Source organism: Ursus americanus, chromosome 19, assembly GCF_024610735.1.
Source record: "Ursus americanus isolate L20-20 chromosome 19, mUrsAme1.1.p, whole genome shotgun sequence".
NCBI classification, from domain to species: domain Eukaryota; kingdom Metazoa; phylum Chordata; class Mammalia; order Carnivora; family Ursidae; genus Ursus; species Ursus americanus.
The window spans coordinates 20,160,690-20,186,079 of NC_142145.1; the positions used below are offsets into that span (position 1 = coordinate 20,160,690).

General features: G+C 36.3%; 1 protein-coding gene across 1 annotated transcript in view; it reads left to right on the top strand.

Moving 5' to 3' along the window:
- Positions 1 to 25,390, top strand: part of MBD2 (methyl-CpG binding domain protein 2) — a 63,395-nt gene that overhangs the window by 20,122 nt on the left and 17,883 nt on the right. The window contains exon 3 of the mRNA XM_045790129.2: positions 11,201 to 11,338. Coding sequence (XP_045646085.1) covers positions 11,201 to 11,338 — 138 coding nt within the window. The remainder of the gene's footprint in view (positions 1 to 11,200; positions 11,339 to 25,390) is intronic.

A 25,390-nucleotide genomic window follows, 5' to 3' on the forward strand; every position in this document is an offset into this window, starting at 1 on the left:
CAGTGTGGAGAATGGATTTGGGAAAAGGTGAAACTAGAAGTAGGGATAGTTGGTTGGGCTGTTGTAGTCTAGAAAAGCAATGATGGCAACTAACACTATAGCAGGAGGTATGGAAAGGTGTGAAATTCAATCAAGAGAAATTAGTAGGTATTAAGTACTGATGATCGTAGAGAGAACTATTAATGCCTGCTGCAGTTTTGGCCTGAGTCACTTGGGGTGAAGGTCGATAAAGAATAGGGGAGGAAGAGCAACTTTGGGGATGGGGTGAAGAAGACCGAATTAAAAGTTTTGTTTCTTGGGGTTCTGAAAGGATCTGGTGTGTGCCCAGGAACTCTGAGGTCACGTTTTGAGAACTCCTGTCCTTGTAGTTCCTCATAAGTTGTTAGGATCGCCTCACAAAGGGGCAAATAGGAGAAAAGGATCTTATCACACTGTTGATAGTGAATAAATGAATAAATTAGTCTTCTGGGGAGTTACAAGGAGCTTCCAGAAAGGTAGGAGGAGAATCAAGAAAATGTGGTGTTCTAAAAGCCTAGGAAAGAAATTTTTTTGTTAAATGACATGGCAAGATCAAGGAGGATAAAGACTTCATAGTATCCATTGGATTTTCAAATTAGAAGGCATCTGATGACCTTTTATAACCAATTTTGAGGGACCAGAAGTCTTTCTTAAAAAGCTAGAAAATTTCTGGGAAATGAGAAATTAGAAGCAAAATGTAGCCTGCTCATTTAAAAGTTTTAAAATTTTGATTTATTATTGATTGGGTAATCTGTACACAGGATGAAAGGATAGTCAATAAAAAAAATCTCCCTCCCTCTCCAGCCTTTCATGTGCGGTCTTCTTCCCAAGAGGAAACTATTATTATTCTTTTTTTTTTTTTTTTTGTATGTCCTTCCATAGCTTCTGTGCATTTACAAACGTGCATATATGTGCATTTTTACCCCTCTCCCCATAAAAATGGTTTGACTACTCTTAAACAGAGCTTGAATGAGAGGTGGAGGAGAGAGGACAATATTTAGAAGAGAATGTATGACCAAGGAACATTTTCATTATTGTTATTTTTTCCTTTAGTGGATGAAAGAGGCCAGTAGAGAAGTCAGGCAGGTGTCCAACCTGAGAGTACATTCTTCAGGAGGCCCTCCAGGAACCTTTGAACTGAGTGAAGTATTTTCTGTTATGCATTTTTCTGAGGAGAGAGTCTGTTTTCTTTATCAAACTCTCAAAGGGAAATGTAACTAAGAAAGCTAATAACCATTGTTTTAAAAGAGGAGAGGAAGCTAGGCCTTGGCAAAAGATATGCAGGACCAAAAGATATGCGGGACCAACTCACTTGCTGTAGCTCAAATTAGGCCTTTGTTGAACAGATAAGGGATTTTTTCAGTTATTGAAGCAGTACCTTAGTGGGCTGACTTATTTCTGTCTTTGGGACCCCATGGTCAATTAACCAGTACTAACCAGCTCTGTGGTAGGATCAGTTCTGATTACAAGCTCCTGATAGAACACACTGTGTGGTAAGAACTGCCCCTTGGCTTCTTCCTAGAATCTTTCCATCCACACTGAAAACAGTGACCTCATTTCTTCTACCAACATTCCTGACCTATAGAGAAAGAAAGTAAAATACTTTCCAAAGTTGCTGGTGTTCTCTTCATCACTGTATTAAGTATTTCTTGAATGGAGTGTCTTCTGGTATCTCTCTAGTGGGTATAGTTGGGGGTGGAGAGGGGGAGTAAGCAGATCACAGGTGATAAATTAGCGTTTCTAGGCCTTGAAGTCCTTATAAGGGTTTATTGGCATCTCCCTTAATGTGGGCCACTGTTCAGTTTCTGTTAATTTGAAATGAAATAGACAAAAGTGGAAGTGAGCAGCAGGTAGCTATTATAGTAGTCTGCTGATAAATGATGGCCTGGACAGGTGGTGGTGGAGAGAAGTGGGCAGTTTCTAGATCTGTTTTAAATGTAGAATTTACAGGATTCACTAATGATTGGGCGGGGAAGATGACAGAAGACTCAAGTGTGAGACCTTAGTTTTTAGATGAGTGGGTGGATTGGGTTACTAATCACTGAGGTCACCTTAGGAGAGTTTATATGGATGTATAAAATGAATTTTGAACATTCAGAGTTTGAGTTGTTTATTAAACATCCAAATGGAAATGTCATGTGTGCAGTGGGTATGCTAATTGAGAGGTCTCAGCTGGAAAGTCATCAGCACATAGGTAGTATTCTAAGTAATGGGACTAAAGGAGATTACCCAGACATAAGGATCCAGAACCAATCTCTGAGAAAATCTAGTAATTAGAACTTGGTTAGAGGAGAAGAATCAGCAAAGTGGGTTGAGAAAGACTGGCTAGTAAGATAGGAGAGACATGGGAGAGGAGAATGCTTCAAAAAGAAGAGTAGTCAGTTATATTGATGCCATTGAAGGGTTGAATGGAGGAAGACTGAGAAACTTCCATTGAATTTGGCAACATGAAGCTAATTAATAATCTTGATTTTCAGTGGCAACAGAATCCAGATTGGACGGGGTTGAAAATGAGTGAGAGAAAAAATTAGCATGGACAAATCTTTCAGTAAATTTTGTTTGGATAGAGAAGAGAATCACTAGGTGTAGATAGATGAAAGAGATGGTCATTTGGTTAATCTCCCAACTTAAAAAACTTTGAAAAGTTTAAGAAGAATGGGGTCTGTAGCACAGGTGGAGAGACCACAGAGGTCAAGAAAGTTAAGCACATTTGCAGTGTAATGATGATGGACCATAGAACCTGTACTGGGTAGGGTGGAATGTGAAAGCGGTTAAGGCAGAGTGAGAAAAAAAGGACAGTCAATGGATAGGAGATATTGCGGGGGTGAAAGAAATGCAGAGGACTGTTCTGAGAAGTGAGCTGCCAGGATAGGAAGTAGGAATTGAAGAGCTGGCTGCTTGATTCAGATACTGGAGATGGCGTAGTCACTAGTGTTGACAAACCTGTGGCTATAATGTTAGGTGAGTGAGGGTGGGCAAGGGAATGGGTCAAAGGACTCAGGATGTTGGGTGAGTTATCCACATGGATATTGAGGTCTCCCAGAATGAGGACAAGAGTTGGGATGGAGAGAAAGACTGAAATGGAAACTAAAGTCTAGCGAAGGAAGGAGAAAAGGAGGAGAGGAAGAGGTGGTATAGCCAGATACGAGCTTCAAAGAACTGGTGTTTTTAAAGGATCAAAAATGGAGAAATTATTTGAGAAAAATGGGGGAAAGGATAAAACCTATACCACCTCTTGGCTTTTGGATATGCAGTTGAGAATGAGAAGGTAAAGGGAGGAAGGAGTGGGCGGAGGAGGGAAAGAGGAAAGTTTCATTGGAGAGAACGCGAGGGGAGATAGTATCTTCAGGGGATGGCCAAGTCAGTAAGTGTAGGATCTGGAAAGAATGTTTAGAGAAAGTATTGAGAACATAGGAAAGCCTAGTCAGTCATTCAGGAATGTATAGTATGAGGATTGGAGGTAGGATGGGTCAAAAAAGTTTGAAAGCCATTGAACAATGGGGTAGATGAGTGGATGTACAGAATATTACGAGGTTGAGTGATGGGTAATAATGTGTGATCAGAGGGACTTGACTATTTGGTTACTACTGAGAGATAGGAATGTGATGTGCAGTGGTATTAATTTTGATAAATGTTAGAGCAGAGTACGCAGTTGAAATATGGTCCTGACTGTGGGCTGTGTGTATGACTTAGAGGAAGACACTGGCCAGATACCTATAAGTATATGTTAAATAGTAATAGATGGAGTAAGTCTTGGGACTATTTCTCTTACATTGATAATCTCAAGGCAGATAATACAGATGACTCTGTTCTTTACATAATAAAATTGAGATGGCTATTATACAGTGCATTGAATTATATTTTCTACCTATTTAGCATCTGTAAGTTTAAAGCAGAAAATGAAACTGTCGAAGGGTAAGGTCTGCATAACAGAAGATTTTACATATAATGGACATTTTATGCATCCATTTATCCCACAGAAATTTTTTAGCACATTCTATACTTAGGCATTATTGCAGACTCTCAGAATATAGCAAAGGAAGTTCCCTGACACTGTAGACTGTAGGTCAGAAAGAGAATTAAGCCCTACAGACAGTAATTTGTGTGACTATTTCCACAATTCTCCCAAGGATGTGTACACAGCTAGTGCCAGCCCAGATGCAAAGGAGACAATTTCACACAGTAGCTGCCTTAGTTTGAGTAGAGCTGCTTGCTAAGTATTGGGTTGAAACTCATTCCCATCTTTTGCGGTAAGTCCTTTAATGACTTCCTACTCACTAAAGCTGCAAGAAGTTATTTTTCAAGTAGAACTCTTCAAAACTTGTTTTCAGTGATGAATTTCAATACTCCACCTCTTCAGTTAATTAGAAGTCTTTTTTAATGAGCTCAAAGTGTGGTCCACCTATTTTGTTTTTAATATGATCTCATTGATCTCCTTAAAAAAAAATCTTGTTCCTCACTTGGGATTTTACACTAAGTGGATTTTCAGTACAAAATCATAGATCCCGGATATTCTTTACTTTTTGCAAAGGTTATGGAGTTTCCACAACTTTGAATATGCTAAAAAAACACTAAATTGTACGCTTAGAAATGGTGAATTTTATAGCATGTGAATTATATCTCAATTTTTAAAAAATCAGAAAGACTGTAAAGTGCTTTGCATTGTTGGTTTTTGATTTTGTGTAAAGGCATTTACTATAGGCTACTGTACATATTCCGGAACAAATCTGAAATTATTTTTTTGGCAATAATACTGGTTTGGTCTAAAGATACCACTCAGGCTCCCCTCTTTGTGAACCAGGGGATGGCTTTCCTCCTGGAAAAGCTTAATAGGTTTAAGTTCCTAAATTTCAGTTGCATAGTCAAAACCATGTTAATGCTGCTAATGGAAATAGCAGCTATTTATTCAGAATTTACATGCCAACATGACTATAAAAGACATGCTTATTTTGTTAATTGTTGTCTTCCACCTACCCCCAGAATGTAAGGTGTGAGGCAGGGACTTCTGTGTTTTGATGACAACTTTTTAGCCACCAGCCTGTGCCTGGCACATAGTAGGCAGACTTGTTTGGGATTTGTCCAGTGACTGAATGAAGGCTGCACTATTATCTTGTTTGCTCTTTGTAAGAACCTTATGAGTGGTTATTGTTATTCTCATTTACAGACGAGAAAGTGACCTTAGAAAAATAAAGTCTTTGCTTTTCAGATTGGGCCATGAATATCTCTTGGGGGGTATGTACTATATGGAAAGCCATAGTATTAAAATGATACTTGAATGATACTTGGAAGTATCAGCTTTATTTGAGCATTTTGGGTCGACAGAGCAGCATTTTTACATTAAAACAAACATGGCTGGGGCGCCTGGGTGGCTCAGTTGGTTAAGCGTCTGCCTTCAGCTCAGGTCATGATTCCAGGGTCCTGGGATCGAGCCCGGGTCTTGCTCCCTGATAAGTGGGGCATCTGCTTCTCTGCCCCTCCCCCTGCTCCCTGCTCATCATGCTCTCTCAAATAAATAAAATCTTAAAAAAAATGAAAACAAACATGGCTAATTTTAAACATAAGGTGCAAAATTTGCAGGATTAAAGATAAAAATGAGTCCTTTGGCTCTTGTCATAGAATATGTACAATTCCCAACTGTCGTTCAGCTTTAATTCAAAGCCAGGCTGGGAAAAGTGGTCTTTAGAATAAAAAATTAAATTCCTGCTGTTCAAACTATGCTATGTGCAGGCTTACATGGTATACACAGCAGGGATGATGTTGAGAGTGTTTCTGTATCCTTAACTTCTGGGTATACTCTTTCCTGCTGTTGATCTGAGCACACACCTGAGCTGGAGACAGGGGCTCTTTTTTCCCCTGTGCGTTTCGCATAGTCCACCTTCTCTCATTTTATAGAAGAGCACACTTTTTTACTTGTCTGCTGTATTACCATGGTGCACAATGTTTGATCTCTAGTAAAGGAATCATTTGAAATACTGGTGTTGATGCCAAGACAATGAATTACTTGGTAACGGTCAAGTCTTTCTGCCAGTATAATTCTTTGTCTGAAATTTACAGAGAACTTAATGTAGACGTTGATTATTAAAAAATTTTTTGATGGTTCACTATGCAATATTTTGACATATAACTCAAAAGAAGTTCAAAGATTGATAATAAAACTCACTGTATTTACTCATTTATGCGAACAAGGTTTCTTGGTGTTCCATCTTTAAAAAATGAAGACTTGGAACAAAATTGGTACCAAATCTTGGCTCAATCTAGCAGCTAGCAATACTCGTCGAAGCCCATGAAGTTAATTTTAAATAAAAAAATCTCTTCTTTAATACATCTAATTTTTATTTCATCTATTAACATGTGATTTACTGTTTTGGGGCAGTTATATGCTACTGATGTAGTAAACCAGAAATTTATTAATTTTTTTTTAATCACTAAGTACTTTAGGATAACAAAAAGCTTAGAAAAGTAATCTCATGATGTATAAATGATCAGTGAAAAGTTTTCAGGTTTAAAATAAGAAATAACTTTGGGAATGGAATTACTCAAAGAGAAAAAAGAGTGAAATAAAATGTAACTATTGAAGAGTTTGTTCATGTGTAAGTGGTTGGTGGGTATATTTAGATTGTGTTAGATACATCTTAAAGTGATATATTTATTATCAAAGTGTCAATATTTAAAATACTGTAGTAAGTGCATTCTTTGTACTTACATTAAGGTTTGAAATAGTCTTGATGTCAGCTTTGAAACGTAGGTAAGGTATTTTCAAAAATTTTTTAGCGCGTAAGAATGTGAAAATGTTTGAAAATCACTGGTGTATGACACATGCTCTTCATCCACCTCTTTAATTATCCCCTTTTCTAGCCTTAGTCAGGTTAGGTCAGCTGAAAGTCTACATGATAATTAGACCACACTGGTGTTTAGTCCCTTTTAGAATCACCTTCTCCTAGTTTCCTTTAAATTTTATGCTCATGGCTTTTAAGAAAAGTCACTGAAAAAGAAAAAGCATTTGAGATTTGCTTAATATTTGTTGTGATGTTAGTCCCTTTAATTTTTTTCTAGATTTAATACCAGGACAGCTCTGTTTTCCTTATTAATTGGTATGCTTCCTTCTCTCTGACCTGATATCTATATGATTTAATATTTCTCTTTTCACCCAGACTCCTAATAATTTCAGATCCACCTTTGATGCTCAGTGCTAGTATTGATCACTATTAATCTTTTCAAAAGGAAATTTGTTTTCCCTGTCACTGATTCTGTTTTTTAAAATTAATTTTTATTGCATATTCTTCCTGAGTGTACAAAGACCCATCTCAGATATTTATCGGAACAAAATGAAGTAAACTTTTTAAAAAAATTTAAAGATTTATTTTTGTATTCCTCCCAGCACGTAAGGGGATAGAATAGAGTCTCAAAAATTATTTGAGTTGAGTACTTCCAGCGAATATACACATTATTATAAAATACATTAAATTTTGATTTGAGGGCTGGTGTATATACTGAGATTTATCAAAGCTGGATACTTTTCTTTCTAATATTAGAATGTGTGTGTTTGCTATTTTAATTTTCTGATGTAAGAAACTTCTGCTTTACTTTTTCTTATATTGCAACTGTAAGAGTAGCTTTAATCTTGTCCCATTAAAAAAGTGTTTGCTTTATAGCTCCTAAGTTTATGGTGGATTGGTAGTTATTTTGAAGGATTCAGACACACAACTGACATGAACTGTTTGACACTCCTCAGGTGAGAGTGGTAATAAAATTTAGTGTTTTTGTGACAGTTTCTGGGAAAACCAGTTAGTCCAGTTTTTCAGATTACAAGCCACTGTTTTGGAATACAAAATTAATTAGTAAAAAATTCTGTCTTCAGAGTTTTCAAGCCAGTTAAAAGGAGAAAATGTAATAAAAATCAAAATAAGATCAAGAGAAAAGTAACACAGCACGCTCTTGAATAATCTCTTACTCCATTCCACTGAGGAATGCACTCTTTATCAGACAGTGGAATTGTGTTTTTTGAACACACAATTTGAGAGGATGGTGATGGAGACATATTTAGTAGTGGGTCCAAGTAATACCACAATTGTGCTAATTGTCAGTTTAATTTATTCTGATGCTTACCTTTCAGCCAGCTTTTTCTTCTAATTTTTACTTACTGCACCAAAAACATAGTTAATGAAAAAAAAAAACCCAATCTTTTATCATTATAGCACCAATAATTTTATATGTTTCGTGCTTCCTTCCAGTCTTTGTGGGTTCAGGATTCATTTAGAATAATCCCTGCCGTCTCTAGTCATCCTTTGTAACAATGAGAATCTTGGAGGCTCCACTGTTTGCTCATACAAACAGTTGCAATGTAATTGTGTCCACTGATAGTGTCTTGTTCTAATACCAGCAGAATATATTGTTTAATAAGGAATGAAAACATTGAAAACCAAACAAGGTATTATTTAGTGATATATACTAAGTATAACTAGTGACAGGAAAAGTTTTCCGTAAGTTTTAGGGTTGAATATTAACTATTTTATAGTTTGGGTAGCCTCACTTAGGGCCTCAGAATGCTCTAGATGTCATAAATCAGAGATATCCAAACCTTTTGTGCATCACAGAATTCCCAGGAGAGCTTTTTTTTTTTTTTTTTAATATTCATTTGTTCCTTTGAGAGAGTGCCTGTGTGTGCGCATTTGAGTGGGGAGAAGGGCAAAGGGAGAGAGAAGCAAAGAAGGAGACTCCCTGCTGAGCACAGAGTCCCATGTGGGGCTCAGTCTCAGGATGTTGAGATCATGACCTGAGCTGAAATCAAGGGTGAGCCAACCAGGGGCCCCATCCAGGAGAGCTTTTAAAAATACACATTCCTGGGCTTCACACTTTTAAAGATGGCATTCTAAGTGGTCATTTGCAGCCTGTCAGTCAAATTTGCTCACTTCTAACTAATTTTTTGAAAATCTATAAAGATAAGGAAGCTAAATACCTAAGAGATATTGTTAGTCTTATTTAAGATGACCCTATTTCGGGGCGCCTGGCTGACTCAGTCGGAAGAGCAGGCAATTCTTTATCTTGGGGTTGTGGGTTTGAGCCCCAAGTTGGGTGTAGAGATTACTAAAAAAAATAAATAAACTTAAAAAACAATGAATATATCTCCTAAAGGTAAGCACATACATTGGAAGAAAATCGAGTGAGATAGAGGAACGACAAGCATGCCCAGTACATGTAGAGAAGAAGGGATGGGAGAAGACGGGGTGTGGAGAGGATGGTGATGGAGACATATTTAGTAGTGGGTCCAAGTAATACCACAATTGTGCTAATTGTCAGTTTAATTTATTTTGATGCTTACCTTTCTAGACATTGGTAACATTCTTTAAGCAGAGGTCACAAACTCAACACGTAGGGCCCACACAGGTAATGCAAACATGAGTTGTTGAGGAATTTTGCTAGAAGAGGACCCTTGACACCTCTTGTGAGCAGCCATTATCAGTTAATTTTATGGCCTGTTGTCGCCAAATCAAGTCCAGTATTTCTAGATCTTTGAGTTTTATTTAAGAGAAGCTAGGGTCTGGATTTTATGTGAAATCTCCAGATTTGTAGATACTCGTTCATTTTATTAGACACTAAAAAGTGAACAAAATAACATCTATGGGTTAAATTTGGCTCTCCTGCCACCAATTTACAATCTTTGTTTTAGAGCAGTGGTTCTGCAAGTGGTCCTTGGATCAGCAGCATCAGCATCACCTGAGACCTTAATAGAAATGCAAGTTCCCAGGCCCCACCTCAGCTCTCTACTGAATTAGAATCTCTAGGAGTGAGGCCCAAGAATCTGTTTTAATAAACTCTCTGGGTGGTTCCGATGTGTGAAGTTTGAGAACCATTGTTTTGGAGTCTGGAAGTTGATAGCACAATTTTTGTCTGGGGATAGATGCAAAGACAAGTTCATTGAATATCCTGTAGATTTATCAAGTATATTTCTATATCAAAAATATCAGAGGTATATTGTTTTCAGATATAGATGAGCTTTTATATTTTTTTTGCCAGCAACAGAATATACAATTATTAAATCACATTTTATTCTTTTTTTTTTCTCCCGCCTTCCTCCCCTGCAGGTCCACCCCCCCCAATGGTTGTTAGAGCATTGCAAATGAACTTAATAGCAACCCTGTCACATTTTGACTTCACTAGAACACATTGTAGATTTTTATTTATTGGTTGATTAAAATTAGATAAGTTTGTTGCTAATTTGAGTTCTGTTTGCTAGAATTATAACTTCCATTTCTAATTATCTTTTTATATGGGAATGAAATTTAACTTACATGGTTTTATGTAAGCCTGGCCTCCTAATCGCTGACCACTTCATTCACATTTTAATGGCCAAGTATGCCATTATTTCCTCCATTCTTTAATGTCTAGACCATTGCTATCCTGATTGTTGTTCTGAAAACATTCCTTTTTGTGTTACCCATAAATACATTTGTTCATTTAAAAGTCCCAAGTACCTTGTTAATCAAATTAATTATGAATTTCATATAGATAATTTTACATTTTAAAGTACACAGAAAGCTTTTAAATGAGAAAACTTCATGTATGTCTTGCATAATGAAGTGCTAAAAATGTGCTTTAGAGTACTTAAAGTGCTGAGATTGAGAAGTTTGGAATAATCTGATTTAAAGTAATGGATAATGATATTTGTCTTTCTCTGACTGACTTATTTTGCTTAGCATAATAATCTCTAGCTCCATGCATATGATTTCATTCATGTGGAATTTAAGAAACAAAACAGGAGCGCCTGGCCGGCTCAGTTAGAGGAGCACGTGACTCTTGATCTCAGAGTTGTGAGTTTGAGCCCCACAGTGGGTATAGAGATTACTTAAATAAGTAAATAAACTTAAAAAAAAAAACCACAAAGGGGTAAAAAAAGAGAGACAAGCCAAGAAACAGACTCTTAATTATAGAGAACTGATGGTTACCAGAGGGGAAGTGGGTGGAGAGATGAGGGAAATAGGTTATGGGGATCAAGGAGGGCACTTGTGATGAGCGCTGGGTATGGAAGTGTTGAATCACTATATTGTACACCCGAAACTAATATTACACTGTATGTTAACTAACTGGAATTTAAATTAAAAAAGTAATGGATAATGAATTAAAAAATTCATCAAATTATATTTCTATGTAATATTTACTAATGAAAACATGCTTATATCCACAGGGTAAACCAGACTTGAATACAACATTGCCAATTAGACAAACCGCATCAATTTTCAAACAACCAGTAACCAAAGTCACAAATCATCCTAGTAATAAAGTGAAATCAGACCCACAACGAATGAATGAGCAGCCACGTCAGGTAAGGATCTAATTTTTTCTCCAATCTTATTTGTCAGAAAATTCTGGTATTTTTACCAGACATAGTTCAAGTAAACTGGTTAAAATGGAAAATATTTGGAAAGAAAACTGTTTTATGTGCTAGGCTATTGCATGAATGCTAGAGAATAATAATATAATATTTAGGTAAAATGTTTTAGGAAAAAAATTAATTAAAAATGAATCTAAATTAATATGGACTACATTTTTATGGTTTTGTGTGGTAATGTACATGAGATTTGCTTCTGCTAATCTTAGTTTTTTTTAAAGATTATCTTTCCAGGGAGTAATATTTCCCAAGGGGACGAAGCATGCAGTTTGTGTTGCTTAGTTTAAAAATACTTTCTATTATATAGAAACTACTTTTTGTTCTGATTTCGTATTATATGAAAGCTGTCCCTCCCCTTTTGAAAAACAGAATTAAATAAACTTTGTTAATATGGTATATTGTCCTGTGACTTCCATTTTTGCAGAAATTGAGTTTATATTTCTCTTTCTTTATTGCTTCGAGCTGTATTGCACCAGAATCTGTTCTTAGAAAAAAGTATTGCCTGAGAGGCCTCCCTGCTGCTTAATAATGTCACATAGCCAGGGGAGGGAGACTTGACAAAATGCTTACCTTTCCAAATAACCTTGCTCATTCACTCCCTAATTGTGGTCAAAAAGTTTAGGTACTTCAGGAATTTTTAGTAGCAATTGGGGTGAGGGAGTGGAGGGAGAAACATCTGTGCATATTTTTTCTCTCCTTTCTCTGCCTCCTCCCACTTACAGATTAGAAATGCTGATTTATCTACGACGGTTATCTTTTGCTCTCATATTCCCCGTTTAGATGCCTCACTCCACCTTTTCATTTGAATTTTGTTTTTCGCTAGTCCCTCAAGTGTCTCATCTCCAGACTTCATAAAGGATTGGGCCAAAACTTTCAGGCAGTTGCTCTAGAAGAAACTACATAAAGAAATTCAGTTCCCACATCCTCTGTAGTGTTTTTTCCTCTTCAGGTGAGCCAGGAAAACAGAAGATATTTGGAGCCACATTGGATCAGCATCTTGCTATAGATGTCTCAAGATTTGAAGTTCTAAACTTGCTTTACTGTTGGTCCCCAAGAGATTCAACAGGGGCCATGTAAGTGTATCACATCCAATGTAAAAGATGCGTACCTGCATGTGCCTTTAGGCTCTTGTCAGCACTTAGGTTTCCCTTGGGCCATTCAGCGTTCTGTACCAGGCTTTTCCCTTCCGTTTCACTACTGCACCCAGTGATAGTCACCAGACCTCCCGTAGTTTTAGTATAGTCATGACAACAGGGAAGGAGTTCTGCCATTCTGAACTTTGCCCACCTTGAAAAAGCCATTTCCTGATTGTATTCTTTCTTAGATACTGTCTAAAGTCTTGAACATCTTGTCCTTTGGCTTTTTGGTGATTTTTAAATCGTTTCCTTGTAAAGATTTTTATCGATTGAAATTTCCAAAGTCTGTAATTGGATAAGACCGTTTGCTTCAAAAAGCCCAAAAGATAAAGAAAGTGGAATAACTAATAATAATAGTTCCATATTGGAAATTTGAGTTGTCTTATTGAGACTAGGTAGTAGATGGATTTTATCCTCATCTTTTCTTTGTCAAATCATTCTCAAAATAGTCTATAAACCCTAATATTTTCAGGCCAATTGAGTAGCAAATTATGGTGCTTTAAACAGTAATTTAATCGTTTTCTATACCTAGTTCAGTCGCAGATTTGAACAACTGTAGTAATTGTATTTATTGGGTGTTTCCCTGGCTGTAGAGACACTGGTAATGAAGATTTTTAAAGCTGAAGTAGTCAGATCAGTTGCTCCTTATTCACTGATACATTGGGTAGTTTTACATTTTCCTTCTTTTACTAAAGTTTATGACATTGTTTTCAAATGAGAAGTATATGTCAAAAAAGTTAAATCCCATCTCCCCCCCCCCCATCTTATGTCATTTTAACCCAGCTCTTTTGAGGGTTTTATCTTCCTTTTAGCTTGCACAGACAGGAAGTGTTAAAATTATTTAGGAGGTTACTTCTCTGAAAGTTTGAACTGTTTTTCCCTTTATCCTCGTGTCACCTGACAGTTTTTGCTGTTTTTGATTATACGAAGACATTAGTTGTCTTTCCCCTGTCTTTATCTTCAACATAAGAATTGAGGTAATATTTGACTACTGTCTCGCTAATAGGATTTCAGAATAAAGGACTGGGCATTGAGCAACTCTAGGAAAATAGCAGAGACAACTTTAAATTAATGTTTTGCAAATCATAATGTCATTCTGACAATTCCAGTATAGATCCAGGTTTTTAAGTAAAGGAAAGATGTTGATTTAAATTATATTTTGACATACATATGTCAGATATGTGTTAATCAACTCTTATTGTTGAGGAGATAGTTGAAAAAAAATTGGCAAAAGTAATTCTTCCAACTGTGCTTTTCCACAGCCTTGCTGAACCAGATTGGCAGTATAAATTGCCAGATAGTCCATTTGGAGAAGTTATTTTGATCATCCAGTAAAAAAACTAGACAAAGAGGTTTCTATTTTTGAGGTTCCTGTGGATATAAATGTTTTTATTCCTTAACTGTGTCACAGTCTTTTAATAAGGTATTCAAGCTACTGGTATTGCCATTCTTTTTAGAGGGTTGAATTTTGAGACCTAGAACTAGGATTAGATTTTTGGATCTTAACTAGGTTCCACCTTGAATAGGTTGAAGTGATTAATTTAGATGTGAAGCAATCATAGAAATTAATAATTCTTTTTTTTTTTTTTTTAAGATTTTGTTTATTTATTTGACAGAGACAGCTAGCGAGAGACGGAACACAAGCAGGGGGAGTGGGAGAGGAAGAAGCAGGCTTCCCAGTGGAGCAGGGAGCCCGATGCGGGGCTCGATCCCAGGATCCTGGGATCATGCCCTGGGCCAAAGGCAGACGCTTAACGACTGAGCCACCCAGGCGCCCAAATAATTCTGTCTTATATAACAAACATCCTATGCCTGCGTCATTATATGGCAGTCTGATTTGAATTCTGTAAAATATATGAATTATAAATTTCTAATGTATTGATTCCTTGAAACTGCCTTAGCTTTAAAATGGCAAATTAGGGCATGGAAACAAAAATGCATTAAACAGAATTCAGCAGTGATTTCTGCCTACAATTAAAACTATATGGTAGAGATGGAATTTGTAAAACCTGGTTATGATGGGTGAATAGTGAGATATTTATAGGTATATTATCAGCATATTTGATAAGTGCTTGTCTTTTCATTAGATTAAAAAAGAATCTGGAGTGAGGTGAAGGGTACTCTACCAACTATAAGACTATTATCCCAAACAGTAAGATCATTGAAATGTCCTTTTTGGGTCAGATATGTAAAACATATCCAGAATTTTTAACCTAATTGAATTATGATTTTGCTGTTAAGGATGTCTTTCCCGGCTTTCTTCCTTCAATATATGAAGAACTCATGTTTCTGTTTCTGCTGTCATCTTTGACACTTTCTGGTCTCTTACTTTTTCTTTTATCCTCAACTCAAACTTCATCGTTGAGCCATTACTTCTTTTAATTAGTATATTATAGGATGCTCATAGGCTATGGGTGTTTTTGATAGTCTTTGAATATCAATTACATATCTTACAGAATATTCGCTTTTTTTACCAAAAAATAAATATTTAAAAATCAGCGAAGAAGTGGACTTAAATGTTCTATTTGATCCTGGATTTTTTCCTTGTATTTGCTAATTCTTCTCTCAAAAGATAAGAAACTTTACTTTCTTCTAGAAGTCAGCCTTTTTTTTTGGAATGATTTTTTCCCAGCTTTATTGAGATATAATTGACATATAACATTCTGTACGTTGGAGGTCTATGATGTGATGATGATTTTATACACATAAACATTGCAAAATGATAATCACAATAAGGTTCAGTAACACGACCATCACTTCATACAATTGCCATTTTGTTGTTGCGGTGGTGGTGGTGGTGGTGAGAATAGTTAAGATCTCTCTCAGCAGCTTTCAAGTATACAGTACGGTATTGTTATCTACATTTGCCATGCTGTACATAGGTACCCAGAACTTATTCATCTTATAACTAGAAGTTTATACCCTTTGACTGTCACCTGTCCAACCACCCCCACTCCTGGTCACCACGAGTCTTCTCTTTGTTTCTATGAGTTCAGCTGTTTTAGATTCCATGTGTAAGAAAGATCATATAGTATTTGTCTTTCTCTCTCTGACTTATTTCACTTAACATAATGCCCTCAAGGTTCATCCATGTCGTTATAAATGGCAGGATTTCCTTCCTTTTTATGGCTGATAATATTTCTTTAACCATTCACCTGTTGATGGACAATAGCCAAGTTTTCCAAGAATATTGGAATTAATATTGGGAATTCCAATATTAGGAATAATATTGGGAATATTGGGTATTGGGAATAATATTGCAATGACATGGGGCTGTAGATACCTCTTCAAGACAGTAATTTCATTTCCTTTGGATGTGTACTCAGAAGTGGGATTGCTGGATCAAATGGGAGTTCTATTTTTAATTTCTTGAAAACCCCCACACTGTTTTCCATAGCAGCTGTACCAATTTACATTCCTACCAACCGTGCACAAGGGTTCCCTTTTCTCCACATCCTTGCTTACACTTACTGTCTCTTGTCTTTTTGATAGTAACCAAGAGGGAATATTTTTAAATATGTTAGAAGAAACTTTTAAGACGAAGTTAAATTTTAAAAATGTGTGCACTCTAAAGACATTGTGTATGAAAAGTTTGCAAAATATTTCAGTATTTAGTTATTATAACCCATAAAATTACTCTTCGCTCTAGACATCCTAACAACATTTACTTCTTCCTAACCTCAGAGGGTTATTTCTAGTATAGCTGCATATTAATGTTTTTATGATTGAGAAATAGACAAGCTAAAGCACAGAGTTCCATGGAGGATATTATATTCCTCTTCTCTAGATAGAACAATTGGCTGCCTGCGCAGAGGAAATAGATGGCATGTTGTCCTGTACTACTTAAAAGCATTATTCTGGGTGACGTAGGAAAGATGCTGTGTACAAAGGTTAAATAACTGGTACAGACACGTGCTGTAGGTGTTCCAGAAGGGTGATTTTTCTGTAGCTAGGAGGGTTGGGGAAATATTTAGAAAAGATATGGGACATATGCTGGACTTTGCAGATTGAGTGGAATTTAGAAAAGCAGATGGGAGGATGAGGACGTTCCAATTAGGGAGAATAGTGTTAGCAAAGCTCTTATAATGGCAATGGGCAAGGAATGAGAAGATAAGTTGTTTGAATATCAGGGTTTTCATGGGAAGTAGTGGGAATTGAGAATATTGTAACGGGTTTCCTTAAATGTCAGTCTTTACAATTTTAAACATCATTTGGTATGTTTATAAGAGAGAAATTTGGGATAGACAAAAGAAAAAATTTCTCATCATTTTTTAAATGCAATTAGAATAGTATTTTAGCACTTTTTATATTCTTTCAATTTATTTTTTAAAGATTTTATTTATTTATTAGAGAGAGTGAGCGAGGACGAGTAGGGGGAGGGAGAGGGAGAAGCAGATTCCCCGCTGAGCAGGGAGCCCCATGCAGGGCTCGATCCTAGGACCCTGGGATCATGACCCGAGCCAAAGGCAGATACCCAACCAACCGAGTCACCCAGGCACCCCTATTCTTTCAGTATTTAAATGCATCTTTTGATAGTGTCTTTGATCATCTTTTGATGATCATAGTATATATACATATATATACATACTTTAATATGCATACATACTATTATACACGTTATCCATGTCTTATATAATTTATGTGCTGTGATTTTATAATTAATTTATATTGCTCCAACAGCTGTGTATTATGCTAGCGTATGATTTACTTGACCATTTCCATAGTGTTATTTCCAGTTTATCACTATTATAGGTAGTGCTCCAATGACTATCTTTATATATATAAGTTCCTTTCTATATTTTACATTGTTTCATCAGACTAGATTTCAGAAATACAATTAGTGTGAATATTTGTGATTTTTGATACATAGTGGGAAACTGATTGCCAAAGGGTTGCATCAATTTAAAAGTCTGTGGATAAGTTATGTGCATTCCAGTTTTAGCTTACCTGCATTGCCATTGAGTATTATTAGTACTTTTTCTTGTCGGTAACTCAATATGTAAAAATGGTATTTCATTGTATATTTGCATTTATTTGAATACTCATGTATTTGAACAAACTAAAGCATTTGTGTTTAACTTTGCAAATGAGAAATGTTTAAAGAATTTTGAATAAGGAGGTAGCTTTTTTATTACCCCTCTGAACTGAATGTAAACGTATCTCCTTGTGGCCTAAAGCTAATTCCAACATCTGTGCTCCCCAAATGCATTCCCTCCTACCTTCTCAGAGATCTCGCTCAATGGATTATGTCAACTACATTTCACCATCGACTTCTCTAACTGGCTTCTTCTTCAAAGCTTTTAAATATACACAAATCTTCCCTCTCTTAAAAAAATATTCATTTTACTCTTTGTCCCTTTTAAGATTTGTTTTCTTTCTTTTCCTTTTACAGTCAAACTTCCTGGAATTGTGTGTATTTAATATTTCCCTTATCTCTTAGTTTTTATATCTCTGAAATACCACTTTTGTTCCCACTCTGCCATTTGAATGGCTCTCATCAAGATTGCTGATGATCCCTGTTAAATTGGATGGACAAATTTCAGTCCTTAAGTTGCACGACTTAGGTACTGTGACTACCCCTGGCTTCTTAAATACTCTTTTATTCTGTGACACTGTACTCTTGGTTTTCCTCCTTCCTTCTTTTTTCTCATTCCCCTTCTTAGGTTCCTTTTTCTGTATCCATCATTTAAAATCATGGGGTTTCCCAGGGAATACTGTGCATTCTCTGTATGTAAAGCCTGCGTGGATGATTTCATTCATTCTCATGGCTTCTGTTATCATCTATATGTTAATGATTTCCAAGTTTACGTCTTTCTCCTGAGCTTCAGTTGTTTGTATCAATCCACCTACTAACATTGTTTGCTTGGAAGTCTTACCAGCACTTCTAATTCATTTTATAATCTCCATCATCCTGTCAAACCGGCCCTTTTTTCTATGTGCTTTATCTCAGTGAAAGTACCACTGTCTACCTGGCTGCGTAAGCCAGAACCCTGAGCATCATCCTAGACTCTTGCCATTGTTTACCTCAAACATCTAATTAGCCAACTAGTCCTATTGACTTTGTCTCCATAAATACTCACTTGCTCCATCTCTGTACCAGGTAAATGTCATTTCATCTCATCTCTCTGCTTATTCTCTTCAATTCATTCTTCATATTGCATTCAGAAGCTCCATCTGACATGAAGATCTGATAATGCTGTTCTTCTGGAAAGCTTTTAATGATTCCTGTTAAATTTTAGGGGGAAAAAACCTGCTAAATATAATGTACAAAGTCAGAACACCTGACATGACTTACAGAGTACTTCATAATTTGGCTTTTGCTTATCTCCTTGGCCTCACTTTCTTTTCTTGTTCTACACTCGAATCACATGAAACTTTTTGCAGAGTTTTGAATGTGCTATTCATTCCCCACCCCCCTCCATGCCCACATCACGCCCTTGCATTCTCTGGTCATATTTCATGCTGTTTTCTTTTCTACATTTAATTACCTATTTTCTACTCCTCCCTCAAGTCTGAACTTAGATATCACTTTACCTGTTCAGAAAACCACTGATTTATCAAGTCTGGCTTTAGAGATCCTCCTTAGCATCTCTCCCTTCTCCTTTTCTGCTCTAACTGTATTAGTCATTCATTGCTTTATCCACAGTATCTCCACTATGTTAGTGCTTGATATGCGTTTGTTGAATTATGAATTAATGAACTTTTTAAATTAAAAAGTCTTTAACTGAGCCTTCAACCTGTGCCAAGCACTTACCTAAGTAGTAGGGTTACTGCAGTGAACAAAACAACAGCTCCTGATCTCAGTGGATCTTATCTCCTACTGTAATAGGGAGAGAGACAAATACATATGTAATTATCATGGTATGAAAAGTGCAATGAAAAAAAAAGCAAAGGAGAAAATATATGGTCTTCAACAGCAGAGAAGTATGGGGAGAACATCTTAGAGGTCTTAATCTGGTTATTGTATGTAATATGAGGGATGACTTAAGGCCAGGAGAACACTGAAGAAACTGTAGGAAATTAGGGCATAGATGATAAGATCTGTTTCCTGCTGGTCATAAAGTCATTGACAAAATTTGTTGACTTACCAGCCATGCCTGCGAGAAGGAGTCTCAGAATTTAGGTAACTGGGAGAATGATGCCATTGACAGGAATATGGAAATATTGAGGGGTAGATCAGTTTTTTTAAATAATAAAATATGAATATGAGTATTAGAAAATTTGTACCCTTAAAGCAATCATGGGCTCTCCAGGTAGTAAAAGATGATGGTTTAGAGCCCAGGAGAGAAAACTGGTTTGAAGACTTGTCAGTCTTTATGGAGGTAAGAGTTGTAGCCGAGAGGTTAGATGTAAATATTTTTTTAAATTAATGAATTCATGGGTTATTCATTCATAGTAACCTCTAATCATCTTGTATTTTTGTAGTCCATCTAAAAATATTATAGCTATCATGTGGGGAGACCCATGACATTTTTCAAAATTTTAGTATTTATCTAGGTAACATAGGAATATAGATGAAAAAAAATACTAAAAATTTTGTTTCAAAAGAGTAGTTTCCTATCTTTTATGTCTTCTAGTCTCATTTCCAGAGGCTTTATTCTTAATTCTGGCTGTTTTCCTTTATAATTACCTCTCTGTTTCTGAATAATATACTTATTCTGCTATTTTTTTATTTGTTAATTTTCAACATTATTTCTTGACTTCTCACAATGGTAGATGAGTACATAGTTCTCTCTCTGCTCTCATGTTCCCAACATAGTTGTATCATGTTTTTGGTTAAATAGTCAGGGTTTACATTATTATGACTGAAAATATTCATGCACAGGGCAAATAATGCCCTATCATCATCATCAGAATGGGTTTCATAATTTGTTGTTGTTGTTAATCTTAAGAATTGTATGCTAGGTTTCTCTATGATTATAGTTAATCTTTCGTAATGCTTTGCTATTTCTGCCACAGGCCTATCAATAATATTTTTCTTATGCTGAAATCCATGGGATTCTGTCTTGTGTTTTTCCTGGAGTCACCTCGACTCCCCTTAGGCTGGATTTGTTCTCTAGTCCTGCTGGGTAGCTGTGGCTCTAGGGATTTCCTGTGCTGTACTTCTGCACTGGACTTTTCTGGATTTCTGTCTTCTTCTCTCTCAGTATATACCCTTAATTGTAGCTAATCCTCCAGTACCTTTCTCATAAAATATAGTGGGAAGTAAAGTTTTTGAGAACCTGTACATTAGAAATAACTTTATTCCTCCTGCACACAATCAGGTTTGGCCCAGCATCATTTACCAAAAAGAGCATTCTTTTTCATTGCTCTGCATGGTCACGAATGTCATAAATGAAATGTGAAAGGGTGGAAGTCTTATGAAAGTCAGTTTTTGGGCTCCCAGTTCTATTTTTGGTCTATTTGTACATGTGAATCAGTTTCTACACTCAGGTCTATTTCATTGGTCTGTTTGTCTTTTCTTTCCTAATACCTCACTGTCTTCAATACTATAGTTTTATAAAAAGTCTTGATATCTGGTAGTATACATTTCCAGCTTTGTTATTCTTGGTTCAAGATTATCTTGGTTAGTTTTGGCTCTTTGCAGTTCCACATAAATTTTAGATTGACCGTGTCCACTATTCTCCAAACCCTGCTAGGACTGTAATCTATAGGACAATATGGGGGAGAATTATCATTTTTACAATGTTAAGTCTTAAAATTCACAAATCTTATATATCCCTCCATTAAAACATAAAATTATATTAAAATTATAGTTTTCAGTGTAATCTTATATATCTTTGATTTCTAGATATTTGATGTATTTTGATGCTACTGTAAGTAATTACATTTTTTTTGTTTTCTAGTTGTTGCTAATATGTAGAAATAAATTGATTTTGTAGATTGTACTCATTTATCTTTCTAAATTCACTTATTAAACGTAGTCAGTGAGCCTCTTCAACTTTATACATGAACAAACAAACCTGTCACCTGCAAATGAGAGTTTTATTTCTTCCCTGCTGACGCTTAAACCTTTTTTTTCTTGTCTTATTTCACTAGCTAGGACTTCCAATACAGTCTTGAATACGAGTGGTAACAGGTATCCCTCTCTCATTCATGTTACTAGGGAATGATTTTAATGTTTCTCCATTAAATATGATACTTGCTGTAGGTTTTTTTGGTAAATACCTTTTTTAGATTAAGGAAATGAAATTCACTGCTGTTCCTTGTTTACGAAGAATATTTTTCATGAGTGGGTATTGAATTTTATCAAAATCTTTTTCTCTACCTAGCTAAATGCTGAAATGTTTTTTATTCTTTATTCTGTTAATATAGTGAATTTACAGTGATTAGTCTATGTGGTGGATTGTGCTCCTTCGTTCTTTTGAATATTACACAAGCCTTGAATTCCTGGATTAAGCCTAGTGTGGTTATGATGTATTATCATTGTTATTGCTGTTTAGATTTGCTCTTATGTGGTTTAGGATTTTTTTGCATTTGTATTCCCTAAGAGATTGACTTGCATTTTTCTTTTCTTGTAATTTTCTTCTCAATCTTTAGTATGGAGGTTTTACTGGCTTTGTACAGTAAGCTGGGAGGTTATCCTTCTTTTATGTTCCCTAGAAGAGTTTGTGTAAAATTGGTACTTATCTCTATGTGTTTGGAAGAGTTAATTGTGAGGCATCTCCTCCCCCCTTTTTTTAAATGGCAAAGCTTGAAATTAGGTTCAATTTATTTGATAGGTATGTGCATGAATATTCATATTTTCTATTTCTTCTTACGTCAAATTTGAGAATATGTTTTTCTAGGAATTTGTAGATTTCATAATTTTCAAATTTAGTAGTTTTAGATTGTTGCTAACATTTTGACAAGTATTGCATGCCCACTTGGTGTAGGTTAGATGTGCTCCTGACAAACTCGACAAGCAGCTGCAGCAGATGGTCCTGCACTTCCATCCCCCTCAACCCTGAGTTTTGCTGTTTGCGTCATTCTTCCAGCCTCTCTAGCCCAAATTGTTATCTTTTGCCTTAACAAGAGATCTCACTATAGTTTGCACAGCCACATGAGTCAAGCTTTTCCTTGATTTACATAGTAATTTTCTTGTCATGATCTTGCCGTTTCTTCCTGGGCCCCTCTCACAAGATAAGGAGGTGGCTAGGGTTTGACTTTGATGTTTGCAGGCCATGGTATTTAAGTTAAGTTGTTTTTGCTGACCAGAACTAGACAACTCAGATACCATAAGGGGTTGATTTGAAATAGTTTATAAACTGGACGGTGAATTCCTTCTGGTCAGGAAGCATCATTCTTCTGTATAGCCCTAACCCAGTGTCTTGCATATTTAGCTTTTCATGAGTCAGTGAATATAAAGTGCACATTTTCTGGGTTTTGCTTTCGTCTACAAATACATGACAAGGCCCTTTGTTCTTTGATTGGATTTAGCAAAAGCCTTAGAAAAGTGAATCAAATATTCATTGAATTTATGAAATTCTAACATTAGAAAATGAGAAATTCAATAAAAATTGCATATTTCCAAAGAATTTTCTCATTTTTTAATCGGTGTTTTGATGACCTTTTCTGAGATGGATGAGACAGTGATTGGTATTTCTATTTAATAGTGAAAACACATCCAAAGAGATGAAATGACTTGCGTAAATAAGGCAGCACATCTCTTTAATAGTTGAGTCAGGACGAAAACATTCAGCTCCCAAACCAGTGTCTTTCCGTCACCCTGTACTCCTGCTTAGCCACAAAGTCATCTCTAAACATTTGAGTGCCTGCACTGTGTCTAACATCATGCTCTTTTTTTTTTTTTTTTAACATCATGCTCTTGACAGAGATGAAGACTGTGCAGATTAAAACTCTTAAAATGGCAAGATTTTAAAGGTGACTTTTGGTTCTTCTATTTTACAAATTATTAACAGACACTTTAAAAGATACATCACATTTCTGCATTTTAAATATTTGTTTTTGTTAGAAAAAAATGCTCATAGTCTTATTTCTTTGACTCTTACCATTAGTTTTAATTTGTTGCTTAACAGTAATAGAAAATACAGAAACATACAGAGAACCATCATAAAAGGCAGACTTTCATAAGTCTTCTGATAGCAGGGGATTTCAACAGTGAGGGCTTGAATCAGGAACTGGATTTGGTAATTACAAGGTTACTGTGACCTTCGGCAGGTCAGTGTTAACATAATAATAGGAGTAGAGTAGAGTTTAGAAGAAGAGAATGCATGGAAGGAGAGGAAATAAGAGGGAAAGTTTCTCTTCTAGTAGAAAGAAGATAGAGCTGGTTTGAGGGAGAAGTAGTGTGCATAGGGACATTTTTTAGGGTATCAGTGTTGGAGTGTATCAGTCTCTTCAGGGGAAGAAGCCCAAGAAGAGGAAGAGGGAAAATGGAAAATGTAGGAGGAGAAGTTGGGCAAATTGTTAGGGCAAGATCAGGAGGAGGCAGAAGATACCACCCAGAGCCAAGTGTAGAGATAAGCTTAGAAATGCAGCAGGATACTTACTCCTCAGGCACAAGAGATAAGAAAAGAAAGAGTAAAGAGTAAATGGCCGGGAGGGGGTCTATTGTGGAAGGGATATTCGAGGAGGCTCAAGGCCCTTAGGCTTGAACTCTTGGCTTTCTGGTCAACTATGTCTGTTATTAACAGCTACTTAGCATAGGAGCTGACGTTCAGCTTGTGGTACATATTTAAAATAAACAATGAGAAATAGTTCAGATATATAGGAGTTTTAGATGAACTTTAACTTAGTTTCATTATTGAATTTTCAGTGTGTTTCTGTATAATCAGTTCATTTTTTTTAGTGGAGATTATAATTTCAAAAGGTAAGGGAGGATGTATTTTCAAACAATATATGAGGGCTAAAATCGGTTTTAAGTTTTTGTGTGGCTCAGTTTGGGGCTTTTAGTTTAGAATTGCCCAGGCCCTACCTGTAGCTACACATTAAGATCTTACGGAAATTAACATGTTCAAGATCCACCTTTTGTTCTGTTTTGTTGCTCTGCCTGTACTTGAATACCTAAAATCGTTCTGAACAGAGGTGTGCATTTCTCAGTAGTCAGTGGCAGATTTGCACATGGGTGTGGTCTCCGATCCTTTGGGAGTGTCAGAGCTCCTTCTGAAATCTGTACATACCGATGCTTTTCTAACACGGGTTGGAATATCAAAGGTCGTGTTTTAGGTGTTTGGAACTCTACGGCTTCCGGTGGAAATGATATTATAAATGGTTCTAGCATCCCAGACCAGCCTATAAAAGACCATTTAATCTTAGGTGTGTCTGAATTATTAAAAATAATTACTGTTTATAACCATGTTTCTATCTGGAGGTGCCTTAAATTTCAACTCTGAAGGTCAGAAATACTTCTCCCACTTCTGCTTTGTCTTACACCCTTGCCTGGCAGTGACAGAAGACACGCCCAGCTCCAAGCTACTTGGGGCCCAGGAGTGAGGAGCTAGGATAGAGACTCTTGGAGCTGGCTACAGTCATGGCATCTACCAATGGAGGGCTCTTCTTTCTGTTTCAGCAATGAGATTTGGGCCTCTAGCGTTGTAAACCTCCTACCTGTCCTCTTTGTCTTTCTCTGAACCAGCGGTTTTTAACAGACCTGATTTTGTCCGTCTTCCCCCTGGGTACATGGCTAGAGCCATTTTTGGTTGTCACAACTGGGGTAGTGCTAATGATATATAGTGGGCATAGGCCAGGGCTGCTCCTAAACCTCCAAAATGAAGAATTATCCAACCCAAAACGTTAATGATGCCAAGATTGGGAAACTTCTTGAAGCCATCTTTCCTGGTTCGAGTTTGGTTTTTTTGTTTTTCTTTCTCTTCTTGCTTCACTGCAGACCAGAAATGTAGTTCGTGTT